The sequence below is a fragment of the Lutjanus erythropterus genome, chromosome 4 (assembly GCF_056507025.1).
Source record: "Lutjanus erythropterus isolate fLutEry1 chromosome 4, fLutEry1.hap2, whole genome shotgun sequence".
NCBI classification, from domain to species: domain Eukaryota; kingdom Metazoa; phylum Chordata; class Actinopteri; order Lutjaniformes; family Lutjanidae; genus Lutjanus; species Lutjanus erythropterus.
Window position 1 is genome coordinate 8654521 of NC_139320.1, and position 14562 is coordinate 8669082.

The following is a 14562-nucleotide window of genomic DNA, read 5'->3' on the forward strand; positions in this document are numbered from 1 at the left end:
CAAAGACATACGCTGGTAAAAAGTAAAATTGGCGAGAGAGAGAGACCCTAACTTGGTGTTGGGAAAATGTAAACAAGACAGGATTTGGCAGGTTTCCCATTCTCAGGGTTTTATGGAACCAGCAAGTGGTACCCATTTAGATGAAATTATACTTTCCATGTGCACAACTATGAAAGGGACCACTAGGGTCCATGTGATGGAAATTTTGTCATCAGAGGGTGAGTGTGTGTGTAGACATCCATGTACCCCCCATTTGTTGTTGTGACCACGCTTCTCTGTGAGGCCACTATGCTACTACAAGCTATGGACTACAGCAGTGATTGTGTGTAAGTCGGAATCTTACGCATTAACTCTGTCAGACTGGTCTTATATTGTAAAGACATTCTTTGTTTCTCTTCCTGGTTCTCTGCAGCTCACAGCTGAGTGATGGATGCCCGGTTTACTCGGTCAGAGAAGACTCAACATCTGTAAACATCATTATTCATCCAGCACACTCTGAGCCAAGCCTCTGTGCTCATAGCATAACACAATGGGACATTTCCAAAGATGGAGATGAGCAGGACAAATATAAGCAGGATTTACCAGCTGCACAAGATATGCAAGATAAACATATACCAGAATGCAGAATTTCCACGAACAAAGATCAATTTAGCAAAACTGTGCAGAATGTTTCTGCAGGGTCTGAATACTTGGTTTGCACGGGACCAGTTGTTGGAGAGACATCCCCAAGAGAGCTGGTACTGCTGGTAGCATCTACACAGAGCCAGACTCACATGGGAGTGGCTGGAGATCAGACCCATGAGGGAACACTGCCGGAGGGAGGTGCCACAACCCTAGGGGCCTCTGGAGGCCCGAAGAAAGATGAGCCCCAAAGTGAGCAGATGAAGTTAAATGAGACAAAGAATTCATCACAAACAAGGACGATTCTACAAGGTTCAACAGTGATCTTTACAGAAGAGCCAGCTTTGTTCTCAGGAGAACTGAGTCAGCCTTCACATGTGACTTTTGACTCTGCGGAGGTTACTGGTCAGACACTGACAAAAACTCCAGTGGATCACAAAGCAAGAGGACGTGTAGCACCGAGCCCACATTCATGGGCTCAGAACTCCGAACCAAATCTTACCCAAACCCGCCCTCCATCGGTGCCATCTGCAGACTTTCTACCCACATTCACCAGTCAGAGACCGCCAGACCTGCCCACTACAATGGGTAAACAGGCTCTGTCTAACACCAAGAATGTCAACATCACCTCTCCATATGAACATAGGTAAGTTAAAACACAATAAGTTTGGAAAAAGTAGCAAAATTGTTAAAAGCCATGACCTAAAACAGCTTAACAGCTTTTTACTGTCGAGGCGCAGAAAGTAGATGGGTCTTACTAATTTGCAGAATCTCCTTAGTCTACATAAACCTGATCCTAAACCCTGGTTTCAGCGTATCCCTAAAACACAACCCTGCCTTGGCATAAGAGTCTGTTTGGTGACCACTTGTGATCAGATCTCACTAAACCCACCCGCTAATAATCATGTAGGCTACATCATTTGTTTGCAAAGACCAAATCTGCTGTTTTTAACCTGAATTTGATGAATTTATATTGAGTTTATCAAACCACAAGTTAGGCAAGAATTGGGTTAAAAAAATGAAGGATGCTGCTGCAAAGGATTGTTTCGGGGGCTGGTGCCTCACAGACTACTGTACAAAAACACAACTTTATAACTTTATTCACTTATTTTCATGAATTTGGATCATATATTCTGAAGAAAATATTTTCTGCTCTTCTAATGTCCCCTGGCTGCTCTGCCTCAACTTTTGGACAGCTAGAGCAGCTGGTCCAAGGATCTGAGCGTTCTGGGGTCGGAAAGCGGGCAGAGGAGCTCAGATATGGACAGGGGCACCAGGACGTCAAGCTTTAAAAACATTAAGAAAGCAGAGGATGTTGGTTATGGGTCAGTGTGAACAAGGAGGGATTAGCATTTGTTCTATAAAAGACAGTTGGTCATATCTGTCCCAGACCACCTAGGCAAGTGGTCTGAGTGATCACAGCAGACATTGGTGGTCATTTAAAGACCATTCGCCCAAGACAAATGTAATATCCAGTCTAAACAGGCTCTAAGATTGACTCCAGCCCAGACATGTTTAAAACAAACAGCTCAGTCTATTTTTTTGTTCTTCAGGCTCCAGTGCAAACTTGTGCTCATTCACATGTTGCCCCCCTTTTTCCTTGTTTTTCTTTTGATAAAGCAAAGAAACCTACGACCATTTAACAAGACCATGACTTGATTGGTTTTGTGATGAAACAAATGGAAAGGTGGAATTAGGCCAAGTGTGTCTCTCTGGGCATAAAAGCTGTTGTGGACTGTGAGCACTTTGTTACAACACAGTGTGGAATGTCACGCTGGCTTGTTATCAGTAGGAAATTTGCCTACAGCAACATCACTTACACATAAACAAATAATTCTGGTAACCCTTTCTATGAAGGTCATGTCTTTATGGCACCACAAGCATATACGTAAGACATTATAATGAATTCATTCGGCTTTATAAATGTGTGTCATTGTGATTGACAACTTATATCAGTATTTATAAACCAATAAGTGGTAGACATAATGCATTTAAGTTCAGCATTCATAATGCTTTATACCTACCTTTATAGGTATTATTAAACGTATGTTACTGCTAATTTATGGCATGACTTTGTGAGCTTAAAGTGACAGCACAATATAAGGTTATCAGCAATTGTATGATGTTTATAAGACATTATTCTCTTTCAGAAACTTAGAATTTATAATCCGTTATGATGCCTTAGTGCTCTATGTGTCTTTATAACTGGTCAAAGTTGTGGTTGTTATAATGTGCCGCTATGTAATCCAGGGTTACTTACTTACTTAATCCTCTTTGTTATGTTCGCTGCTTTCAATTCTAAGGGCACATTTTCTTCAAAGTTGTTTTTGCCTCCCTTGTTTTCCTGTTTCCAGGTGGAGTCCATCTCAGGACAATTTCAGGAATGCAGTCCTGGTCCAGTCAAAGGACATGTCCAAGAAATTGCAGCCATTGCTGTTAAATTTCCATTCCCACATTGCGTCAGTTTGTGATTTTGTACATCTTCATTGGATATCTTTTCTGACCACAAGATGCTAAAAGAAGCCATTCAGCAAAATTGATTTATTTAACATTTCTGTTATACAGTAGGATCTTGATTTTTCATGTAATCCAGGATGTGTCTTTCAAATACTGGAGGTATAAAGCATTATGAATGCTGAGCTTATAATACATTATGTCCACCACTTATAATACTTTATATGAGTTGTGATGCATGACTATAAACATTTCTAAAGAGTAGGGCTGGATATGGTTGGATGCAGGTTTGACTGGAGAAGTTTTGATACTATTTGGTACTGGGTTATTGAGCATCCTAGACCTAGACTAGGAGCCCTAGACCTTCATAATAAGTACAACCATGACATCACAACATACTAATTCAATAAGTAATGGAGGAGTTTAGAATAATAGGTAACATTTTAAACGTGTCAATGACACCTGTGTCATGCACCTGATGTAGTGGCACATTTTTTCATCATGATGTTCACCATTTAGTGCTGCATTTGGCATCCTCCTTACCTTGGTACTTTCCTAGGGGATTTTTAATTAGACCAATTTGATCTGACATTCAATCTGACATGCATTCCTGACAAGTGTCACACCACAGGTCAGCTGTCCTTTTTTAAAAAGCATGTGACTACACCACACGAACCTAAGGGAAGTAGATTTTTGATATGAATAAGGCCAAGGCCAAATAACAAGAACGCCTGATACACGGGTATGTTTGGATGTGAGTTGAAATGATAAAAGAGGGAAGAGGCTCACAGAAGCCTCAAAAATGGTATATAATAGAGTGGTTTGAGCTCCTTTCTTCAGTCTAACCCCGGATTTGACTCATGCTTGTTGATTTTTCTACACCAGAGAGATCAATAAACTTCGTATGGCAGAACTTGTTGCTCCTTGAGTGATTCTTCCAGATTCTTCCTGATTTTTTTCTGATTCTTCCTTTGATGATGGTCTGAACTTTGAAAATAAGAGTAATAACTGTTTTTTTTAATAAGGCTAATAAGGTGTTGTGGCACTAATCCCAGTTCTTTTTTAATCTGTGATTCTCTCTCTGTTCCAGGGAAACAGAGCAGCAGGGCTCACAATCCCCCATTGCCCTGCCCGTTTCCAGCCTCCCTTCAGGCTGCCACCCAACTTCCACACAATTCGTGGAGACAACCAGCCTGGTGGATAGACCTAAACCAGATATTGCCACTCATGACCAGGACACGGACCTGAGCACAGCTCCCTCAGCCTTCAGACCCAGTGTCAGACACAGCTCCCCTTCCCCTGTCAGAGCTCTCTCTTCCTCCTCCTACTCTTCCGTCCAAGCACTCCCCCCCTCCTCACCGTTCAAGATGGTTCCCACATCTTCCCCCACCCCTGTATCTGCTGAAGATACCTCCCTGAACACTGCCTCCAGGGCTCTTCCCTGTTTCTCTCCAACCCCCTCCTCTGGGAGGAGTACTTCAATTCAGGTTCCCCCTGCCGCCTCTCCTACACCCTCCTCTGCTTTCTTTTCTGAGAGATCTTCATCCATAAGAGCAGGTCCTCCCTCCTCCCCTACACTGTCTTCTTCTCTTTGCTCTCCTCCATGCTCTTCTCCCATAGCTTCTTCCTCTGCATTCACCAAATCTTTAGCTGCGTCCTGTATCAGCCAGTCTATCAGTCAGAGTATGGCAAGAAAGACCAGTGCCCTGCAGCAAACCCCACCAGTAAACCAAAGCTCCTCCTCCCATCTACGACGGCGCTCCCCTTCACCTAAACTCCACCCTACTCAGCAAGGCTCCAGTACGCCTGCATATGCCCAGCTTGGGTGCACTAAAGATGGGTACCAACACCCAAGGTGTCCACCATCCTCTCTCTGGTCTTCCTGCCCGTCTTCTCCATCTCCCACGCAGTCATCTCCTCCCTCTCTTTCCCAACGCTCTCCCTCCCCATCTATGAGTCTGGCCCATCATCAGCCTCCCCACTCTTCTTCTCCCTCTCCTCGGCCCTCATTCCTTCACTCCAAAAATGACTCATCAAAGAATGCAAACAACAACAACAATAACAATGTAAGTAGTACCAGCAACTGTAACATTAACCATGCCATCGGCAATGGGAGTTGGTCAGTAGGTCCACAGAAGGCACAACTAGCTAATGGTAGTGCTAACATGATGCAACAAACCCATGATCCTCTTTGGTCGGGGTCACACAACCGTGTTGCTCGGCCTTTTTCTGCATCTGAACCCAGCTCACGAGTTCAGTCCCCATTGCCCTCTCCAACCCCTGCCTCATTTACTCGCCTCTGCTCCCCACCTCCTCAACATAATTACTCCTCCCCCATGGCAAACAAACCCCCCCACTCAGGTAGGAGCACACGGGCAGGAAGTGCAAGTTCCCACAACCCACTAGGACTCACTTTAGAGCTACCCAGGACCTCTTCAGCAAGTTCAGCATTTAGCCAGTATTCGTCATGTGTGAGCCCTCGGATCCTTTCACCGCCTCCCATTGGCGTGTCAGTGAATGCTTGGACAAATAATGTTGCAACACCTCAACCTAGAAACCCTAGATATGCTTCCTCCTCTCCCTCTCCCTCTCCCTCTCCTTCTTTTTCTTCCCTATTAGGCTCACCAGCACTAGAGAATGCCTCTTTCCCTACTTCCTCATCTTCTTTGGTTCCACTGCGTAGTTCTAGATCCTCCTCCCCTTCTGCTTCCTGTCCTCCCACATCACAAACAACCTCCCAAAACCTCCGGAGATCCTTCTCCTCCAACCTGGCTGACACACCCTCAAGCCCAGCCCGGAGCAACCCTAGTGGACTGCGCCGCTCTTGGGCAGAAAGCAGCAGGAGATCCCTTGGTTTTAGTGGCAGTGGCAGAGGATCCTTTGACCAGCATGAGTCCTGTCCAACCAGCCCAAGGAGTGGATGGTCCTCATACGGTGGCTCACCATCCTGCCTCAGCCCTCGAGCTGGGCTTCAGTCCCCAATATCACAGAGCAGGCTTACCCCAGGGAAAGGCACCCTGGGTGGGCAGCACTTCACCAGTGTGCCCTGGCCAGACGTGCGAGAGCTTTCAAACAAATATAAGGGAACTGAAAGCCTTGATACAAGTGCTACTTCCACCATCACCGCCTCCTCTCCTTACCCTCTCTCCTCCCTCTCTCAAACCCTCAGCTCCTCTCCTGCTCCATCAGACAGCCAGACAGAATGGGGAGACCCAGAGATAGAGGAGGGTAATTGTCGTAGCCAGCTGATCTGCGCCTATGTTGCACGGCCTTCCCGTGAACAAAATCTCTCCACCTCATGCATGGTTCTCTCCTCCTCAGGCATGACTTCCCCTCCACTTGTCCCCCACCAGCAACATAACTACCAATTCCACGTTAAACCCCAGCCTCAGGATCAAATTGCCACCACAACACCTCCTATACCCTCAGTTCCCTCCCCCTTGCCCTCAAGCTCATCACCACTACCCTTTGCCCATCCATCTTCAACTAAGCAGGGGAACCAGAAGACCAGTTATGCCACCACAGTAAACCTCAAGATCGCTGGAAGTGGCCGGATAACTTCCTTCAGCACTGCTCAGGTCAGCCTGACCCAAACCCTGCAGGGTGGAACCAGTGCTGGTGGACCAGGGCAGGGGCAGGTGACAAGAAGAGTGAGCATCAATGGACTTTCACACTTGCCTTCCCCTCTTCCTCAGAACTGTAACAGGCTATGAAAGACAGATGAAAGTCTTTCTTTCCTGGCATTGCAAGAGAAAAAAAGGCCAAAAGAGAAGGTGACAGGAAGAAAAAGAAAACGCATTAGAAAAGACTTGTGAATTACCCATAGCGCCGAGACACAAAGGAATCATCAGAGGTTGTTGTGTCACTGCTGGTTTCCAGTCAGGATTCAGTGGTCCACACCTCCAGGTATGTTCCCTGGCTCATCACAAACTTTTTTTCCCTGCAACACCACAAGTCCTTCATGTAAAATATGATATTTATCAGATGGCAAAGCATGGCGTACTTCGATTTAGGAATAAGGTCACATCTGAGGGACCTAACCCTAACCCTACTCCTGCAGCGTGATGGGATCTGTTTGAGGTCACATGTAATGCAAACTACCAAGTGAATCTTGGCGGCTTCTGGAAAAATTTTTTACCCAGGCATTACACGGATAACCTGTCAAGAATGAAAATTCTACCTGCACATGGCTCGTGCTTTTCAAGCTGGGCTAATGACACTGAATGGAATTTATTCTTATTTTGTAAAAAGAAAAGAAATAGAAATAGAAATGAATCACTTAGCTGTGATGTGGCTGGATGAGCACCCAAAACCCTGAATGTCCACAGATTACACTTTTTTGGACTCTTTCTTTGTGATGACTTCTTGGAGGAACAATTCAGCTTAGACACGTTTGTAATAGGAAGTCAAAGTAGTACCTTTTAGCATTTAATGAGCTGGAGTACATCCATTTTTGCCAATCCTGCAAACATGTGTTGAAGGTCCAGCATCCAACCAGTGCTGTATGCAATCACAGTTCCTTAATGTATTGTTATTTTGTTGTTATTTTGTTGTTCCTCTATTTTTTTAATATTCTGTTGAACAAACATCAGTGTCTGGCTATCTGAAGCCAGTGTTTAAGGTTAACTGTGGTTATTAATAATCTTCTTTTTAACCATTTTATTATTCATTTTTATTTTATTGTTTATTTATGAAGTTAGTCTTATTCTCTGTGGCACTTATTATCCTTAAAGTAATGTTGGTATTTTGCACAGTGTTCTCAGCTCTCGGGTGAATGCATCAAATGTGTGTGTGTGTGTGTGTGTGTGTGTGTGTGTGTGTGTGAAATGACGTGTCTGGGAAAGTTCTCCTTTAACTTCAGACCAAGCCAATATCTGTGTGTTTTTAGTTCTGTGTTTGTTCCCATATCAATATACTCGGTCGGTTGGACTTTACGCTCTCCACTGTTGTCAGTGTCCTTCAGAAACCTAATATCTTGACCTTTACCAGGTTTTCAGAAAGTCAGCTGGCTGGAAAATTTTCCATGACGTTCTGGCCTGTTCTCACTCCCAGCACATCCAATATAGTAGTCTGGTCAGTGCCTCTGTGCTTCAAACTGATGCTAAAGGTACTTAGTTAGCATCATTTCTGGATGCACCCCTCGAGGGTCATGTTTTAACATATTGACCAACCCTCTTGATTTTCCCAGTGGACTCCAGCTTTTCATTGCCCTGTGCCAATTTCCTCCCTGCTGCATTCTTCAGCAGGCATCCGTTTGCCAAAAAATATGTACTTATTATTTTGTTACCACAATGCGGGTGCTTGAATCTCCACCTGCTTTGGTTTTGAATTTTTTTTAGGTCTCGAAATTGGTAAGTATGTGTTTTAACTCGTTCCCCGCCAGCCAACACCAAACTTCACCAAAATTGTTAACAAAATTCATTGATTTCTTAATTCCTACAGAATATTCACTTCTATGAATATGTTAACATGGAATATATCAGAGATAGATCTTTCTGGTTTCAGGCTGCGGCGTGACCCCTAGCAGCTGCAGTGCACGCTGCCTCACTCTGTGCCTGGGCTCACAGTGTTTCTGTCCTGCAGATCTGCAGCTGAGCACCGATGTTTTCATGTTGCATAACATCATCATCGTCTTCTACTGGTCATTCTGGCGGTTCTCCTCTTCTTTGAGTGACAAATTTTTGTCAGATGATCCATCACACATTCAAAATGTGTGCTCCCTGTTGAAAGAAGACACTGTTCAAACTGTTCATTCACAAAGACCACATCTCAGAACATACTTCAGTGATGCAAAATAAGGAAAAAAATAAAGAGGAGACACAAATGTGTTGCTGATTATACCCCAGACTTAAAAATATTTAAGAAATACAACTTGTTGAAGATGGATTTTTAAAATCCAAATTTATGGAGTTTGTTTTCCTCCCAATTTTTAAATTCAATAGAGAACATTCCTTTAAACAAATATAAATATATAAAGCTGTAAAACTGTGGTGCCACACAACATTTGGTGGTGGAATTAGAGATGTGTGTTATCTGCAGGGCACTGCTGACAAACTGGAGAGAACATAATGTTTTATGGGAGCTGGTGAAAAGGGAAATATGAATTAGATCTTCATCCAGTAATCCTCACAGAGTTGATGAGATGTTTGGAAAATAAAGGTATGTGGTGCAAAATCAAAATGAATTGACTCTTGCTTTTGATTGTAGTCTATTTATCCACTGTGTCCAACAACTAAAGGCTCAGTAACACCTCCTTTGCACATGAAAATCTGTTTCTACCCATTGTTATCCATGAGCCCTGCATTTTGCATTGGTTGCTAAGCAATACATCCACCAGAGGGTGCCACTAAGAGTCAAAAGCTTCTGACAACAAATAGTGCAGTGCTGGAGGAAGTTTTTATGTCTTATAAAACCAGGTAAAAGCAGAGGCAGTGTTTCAAACAGCGGTGGACATTAAATACATCACAACAGGTTTTTTTTCCCATTAAGGTTACCAGTGACATAAATTGACATTATACTTTTGAATTGTTATGCAACCAAGCCAGCGACAGCTGTGGCTGCAGGCATAATGTTTTCAGGTTGTCCATCCACCCGTACGTCTATATGTCCATCTGTCCCATATGTTATCTGCTATGACTTCAAATTTGGTACAAACGTCCACTTGGACTCAAGGATGAACTGATTAGACTTTGTTGGTCAAAGGTCGCTGCGACCTCAAGATGGTCCCATTTTAGCAAACGTGATATCTCAGGGACACCTGGGGGGACTTTGAACTGACGAGATTTTGGTAGTAAAAGACCAGAAAGGTCACTGTGAAACACATTTTTGGCTATAAGCAGGTCAAGAATTCATACGTTAATTATGACAGAATTTCACACAGATATCAACAGGATAAAATAATGAGGTGATGATATTTTATATCCAAAATGTTGCAGCCAATCCCTGCAAGCCTTCTTCATTAAAAAAAAAAAAAGAAATGAACTGTACTCCCTTGTTATCATTTTAGGGTACTGGTATTGTAATTTTTTATAATGATATCTCTACTGGACAGAATGAATGTAAACTGGAACTTGACTGGTTGTTGGAGGTGGACAACATGAGGTGAAAATTACAGTTAAAACTTTTTTGTCCCCAGGAAGACAGTGACATGGCCCACCCTACTCTGCCTCTGATTGGCTTACCCCAATATTCTTACCCTAACCCTAGCCAATCTCAACCCTAATACCCAAACCTAATACCCAATCAGAGAGGGAAAAACTTTGAGTATGGGCAGAGGGTTATGTCTGTATCTGCAGCAAACAGTAAACTTTATTTGTAACTGACTACATGCTCATTTCGTTCACCTTTGTCATTTGTTTTATCTTGTTTATCTCCACACCCTGGCGACCAGATTACTACAGACCTCTGTCACATATTATACTACTAAACCATTATACGTCACAAACCACACTTGGTATGAGGTTTGACAGTGTTTCAGTGAGACCGCTCTGGCATGGATCAGACAGAGTCAATAAAACCTGATCCAAACCAGCAGCGTTTCTTAGGAACTTGTTTTCTGAACTCAATGTTTGTCACGAGCTGTGCAGAGTGAATGTTTAATCTTACTGATAAGTGAGACTCAGTTTCAGTTTTAGTTTTAAACCTGACATGCAGACTTTGACCCAAGTTTCCACCTGCTGAGCTGCAGTTCAGTCTGCGGCTGTTCTCTTCACTGGAACGCTCTCAAGGTAACTCCTCGCCTCCATTTCTTACATCAGATGCTGGTTTTAACTTCTAAGCTGTTCCACAGACAAACAAAATATGCATATTAAATAAAAAATCCTCAAGGGCCTGATAACATTAAGCAGAGGTGTAACAACACCACAAACAGTTCACAGTCATGCTAGCAGCTCTGTCAGGCTATACTCACAGTGACAATGCTAAAATGCTGATGTTTAGAAGGTATAGCTAGTGTTTACCAGGTTTACCATCCTAGTTTAGCACTAGAGCTTTCTAAATAAGCTTAAGTACCTAAGTAATTTAATAATTAGTTGAACTTTTAAGTCATTTTTCAAGCAAAAAAAATGTGTAACATTTACTGTTTCAAACCTCTTCAAGCTAAAATATGCTACATTTCTACATCAAAAACACAAGCTTATCCTAAATGTTTCCAACAAGGTGACAAAAAATAAAGTTGCCTTTTTCCTTTGTAGGGTGGAATAGACCCTAAGAACAGATAAATCATCGGCAGGGTCATTTTTCATATTGAATCTTTTAGAGAGACCACATCTGTGGTCTTTTTAATTATGACAAATGATTCAAGTAATCCAATTTTCCATTTTCTCCTACACTTCACATGAAATTCAGCATTTCTTGTTACTGAAATGCATTCTCCTGAAAAACATCACCATCCCTTGGGAGGAACATTTTCCACAGATGTTATTAAACAGTCGGAGTTTGTTAAACACATTTGAGCCTGCCAGTATTTTGTTTGGTCAAAGCATCAATCATTACTAAGGCCATTAATGAAATATGTTAAGTGACAGATTACATGTAACATGATTATGTAATCAGGATAAAGAAAAAGAAAGAAAAAAAAAAAACAATTTATTGTCCATTGGTTGCACATTTCAACAACACTGTGGTCTGAGTGAAACCAGCTAATCTGACAGGTCATTATCACAGCTTCCAGTAAAAATATACTTTCACTGGGTGGAACAGCAGTGCAATTCAGTCACAGTTCTACCTTCATCTGTGAAAATTCTGTCATCATGCAAGAACTCAACATCTGATTGAAGAAAACATTTACAGGAAACATCAACTTCTAACGTCAGCTACATAGAAAATTGGCTAACTAGCTTCAGAACTAACTAGCTTCTAGCTTCACAGACCATTGGCTAATGTTAGCTTCACAGACCATTGGCTAATGTTAGCTACACAGACCATCGGCTAACGTTAGCTACACAGACCATCGGCTAACGTTAGCTACACAGACCATCGGCTAACGTTAGCTACACAGACCATTGGCTAACACTGGCTACACAGACCATTGGCTAACATTAACTACACAGACCAGCCGCTGACGTTAGCTACATAGACTATCGGCTAACATTAGCTACACAGACCATCGGCTAACGTTAGCTACACAGACCATCGGCTAACGTTAGCTACACAGACTAGCCGCTGACGTTAGCTACATAGACCATCACCTAACACTGGCTATACAGACCATTGGCTAACATTAACTACACAGACCAGCTGCTGACGTTAGCTACATAGACCATCGGCTAAGACTGACTACACAGACCATCGGCTAACATTAGCTACACAGACCAGCCGCAGACGTTAGCTACACATCTGATTGAAGAAAACATTTACAGGAAACATCAACTTCTAACGTCAGCTACATAGAAAATCGGCTAACGTTAGTTTCACAGACCATTGGCTAATGTTAGCTTCACATTGGCTTAAGTTAACTACACAGAAAAGCGGCTAATATTAGCTACACAGACAAACCACTAACATTAGCTACACAGACCATTGGCTAACGTTAGCTACACAGACCATCAGCTAATGTTAGCTACACAGACTAGCCATTATCATTAACTACACAGACCGTTGGCTAACGTTAGCTACACAGACCATCAGCTAATGTTAGCTAGCTACACAGACCATCGGCTAACATTAGCTACACAGACCGTCAGCTAAGGTTAGCTACACAGACAAGCCGCTAACATTAGCTACACAGACCATCGGCTAACATTAGCTACACAGACCATTGGCTAACGTAAGCTACACAGACCATCGGCTAACATTAGCTACACAGACCAGCCGCTAACATTAACTACACAGACCATCGGCTAACGTTAGCTACACAGACCATCAGCTAACATTAGCTACACAGACCAGCCACTATCATTAACTACACAGACCATCGGCTAATGTTAGCTACACAGACCATCAGCTAACGTTAGCTACACAGACAAGCCACTATCATTAGCTACACAGACCATCAGCTAATGTTAGCTAGCTACACAGACCATCAGCTAATGTTAGCTACACAGACCAGCCGCTAACATTAGCTACACAGACCATTGGCTAACATTAGCTACACAGACCAGCCACTATCATTAACTACACAGACCATCGGCTAATGTTAGCTACACAGACCATCAGCTAACGTTAGCTACACAGACCAGCCGCTAACATTAGCTACACAGACCATCGGCTAACGATAGCTACACAGACCATCAGCTAACGTTAGCTACACAGACAAGCCGCTAACATTAGCTACACAGACCATTGGCTAACATTAACTACACAGACCAGCCGCTGACGTTAGCTACATAGACTATCGGCTAACATTAGCTACACAGACCATCGGCTAATGTTAGCTACACAGACCATCGGCTAATGTTAGCTACACAGACTAGCCGCTGACGTTAGCTACATAGACCATCACCTAACACTGGCTATACAGACCATTGGCTAACATTAACTACACAGACCAGCCGCTGACGTTAGCTACATAGACCATCGGCTAAGACTGACTACACAGACCATCGGCTAACATTAGCTACACAGACCAGCCGCAGACGTTAGCTACACAGACCATTGGCTTAAGTTAACTACACAGAAAAGCGGCTAATATTAGCTACACAGACAAGCCACTAACATTAGCTACACAGACCATTGGCTAACGTTAGCTACACAGACCATCACCTAATGTTAGCTACACAGACTAGCCATTATCATTAACTACACAGACCGTTGGCTAACGTTAGCTACACAGACCATCAGCTAATGTTAGCTAGCTACACAGACCATCGGCTAACATTAGCTACACAGACCGTCAGCTAAGGTTAGCTACACAGACAAGCCGCTAACATTAGCTACACAGACCATCGGCTAACATTAGCTACACAGACCATTGGCTAACGTAAGCTACACAGACCATCGGCTAACATTAGCTACACAGACCAGCCGCTAACATTAACTACACAGACCATCAGCTAACGTTAGCTACACAGACCATCAGCTAACATTAGCTACACAGACCAGCCACTATCATTAACTACACAGACCATCGGCTAATGTTAGCTACACAGACCATCAGCTAATGTTAGCTACACAGACAAGCCACTATCATTAGCTACACAGACCATCAGCTAATGTTAGCTAGCTACACAGACCATCAGCTAATGTTAGCTACACAGACCAGCCGCTAACATTAGCTACACAGACCATTGGCTAACATTAGCTACACAGACCAGCCACTATCATTAACTACACAGACCATCGGCTAATGTTAGCTACACAGACCATCAGCTAACGTTAGCTACACAGACCAGCCGCTAACATTAGCTACACAGACCATCGGCTAACGATAGCTACACAGACCATCAGCTAACGTTAGCTACACAGACAAGCCGCTAACATTAGCTACACAGACCATCGGCTAACATTAGCTACACAGACCATTGGCTAACGTTAGCTACACAGACCATC

General features: G+C 43.1%; 1 protein-coding gene across 1 annotated transcript in view; it reads left to right on the plus strand.

The window, feature by feature from the left end:
• The window catches only part of plekhg2 (pleckstrin homology domain containing, family G (with RhoGef domain) member 2), a 128922-nt gene extending 121587 nt beyond the window's left edge, over nt 1-7335 (plus strand). Inside the window, exons 20-21 of the mRNA XM_084716881.1 lie at nt 413-1267; nt 4166-7335. Coding sequence (XP_084573007.1) covers nt 413-1267; nt 4166-6788 — 3478 coding nt within the window. The 3' untranslated portion in view covers nt 6789-7335. The remainder of the gene's footprint in view (nt 1-412; nt 1268-4165) is intronic.
• Nucleotides 7336-14562: the final 7227 nt, after the last annotated feature.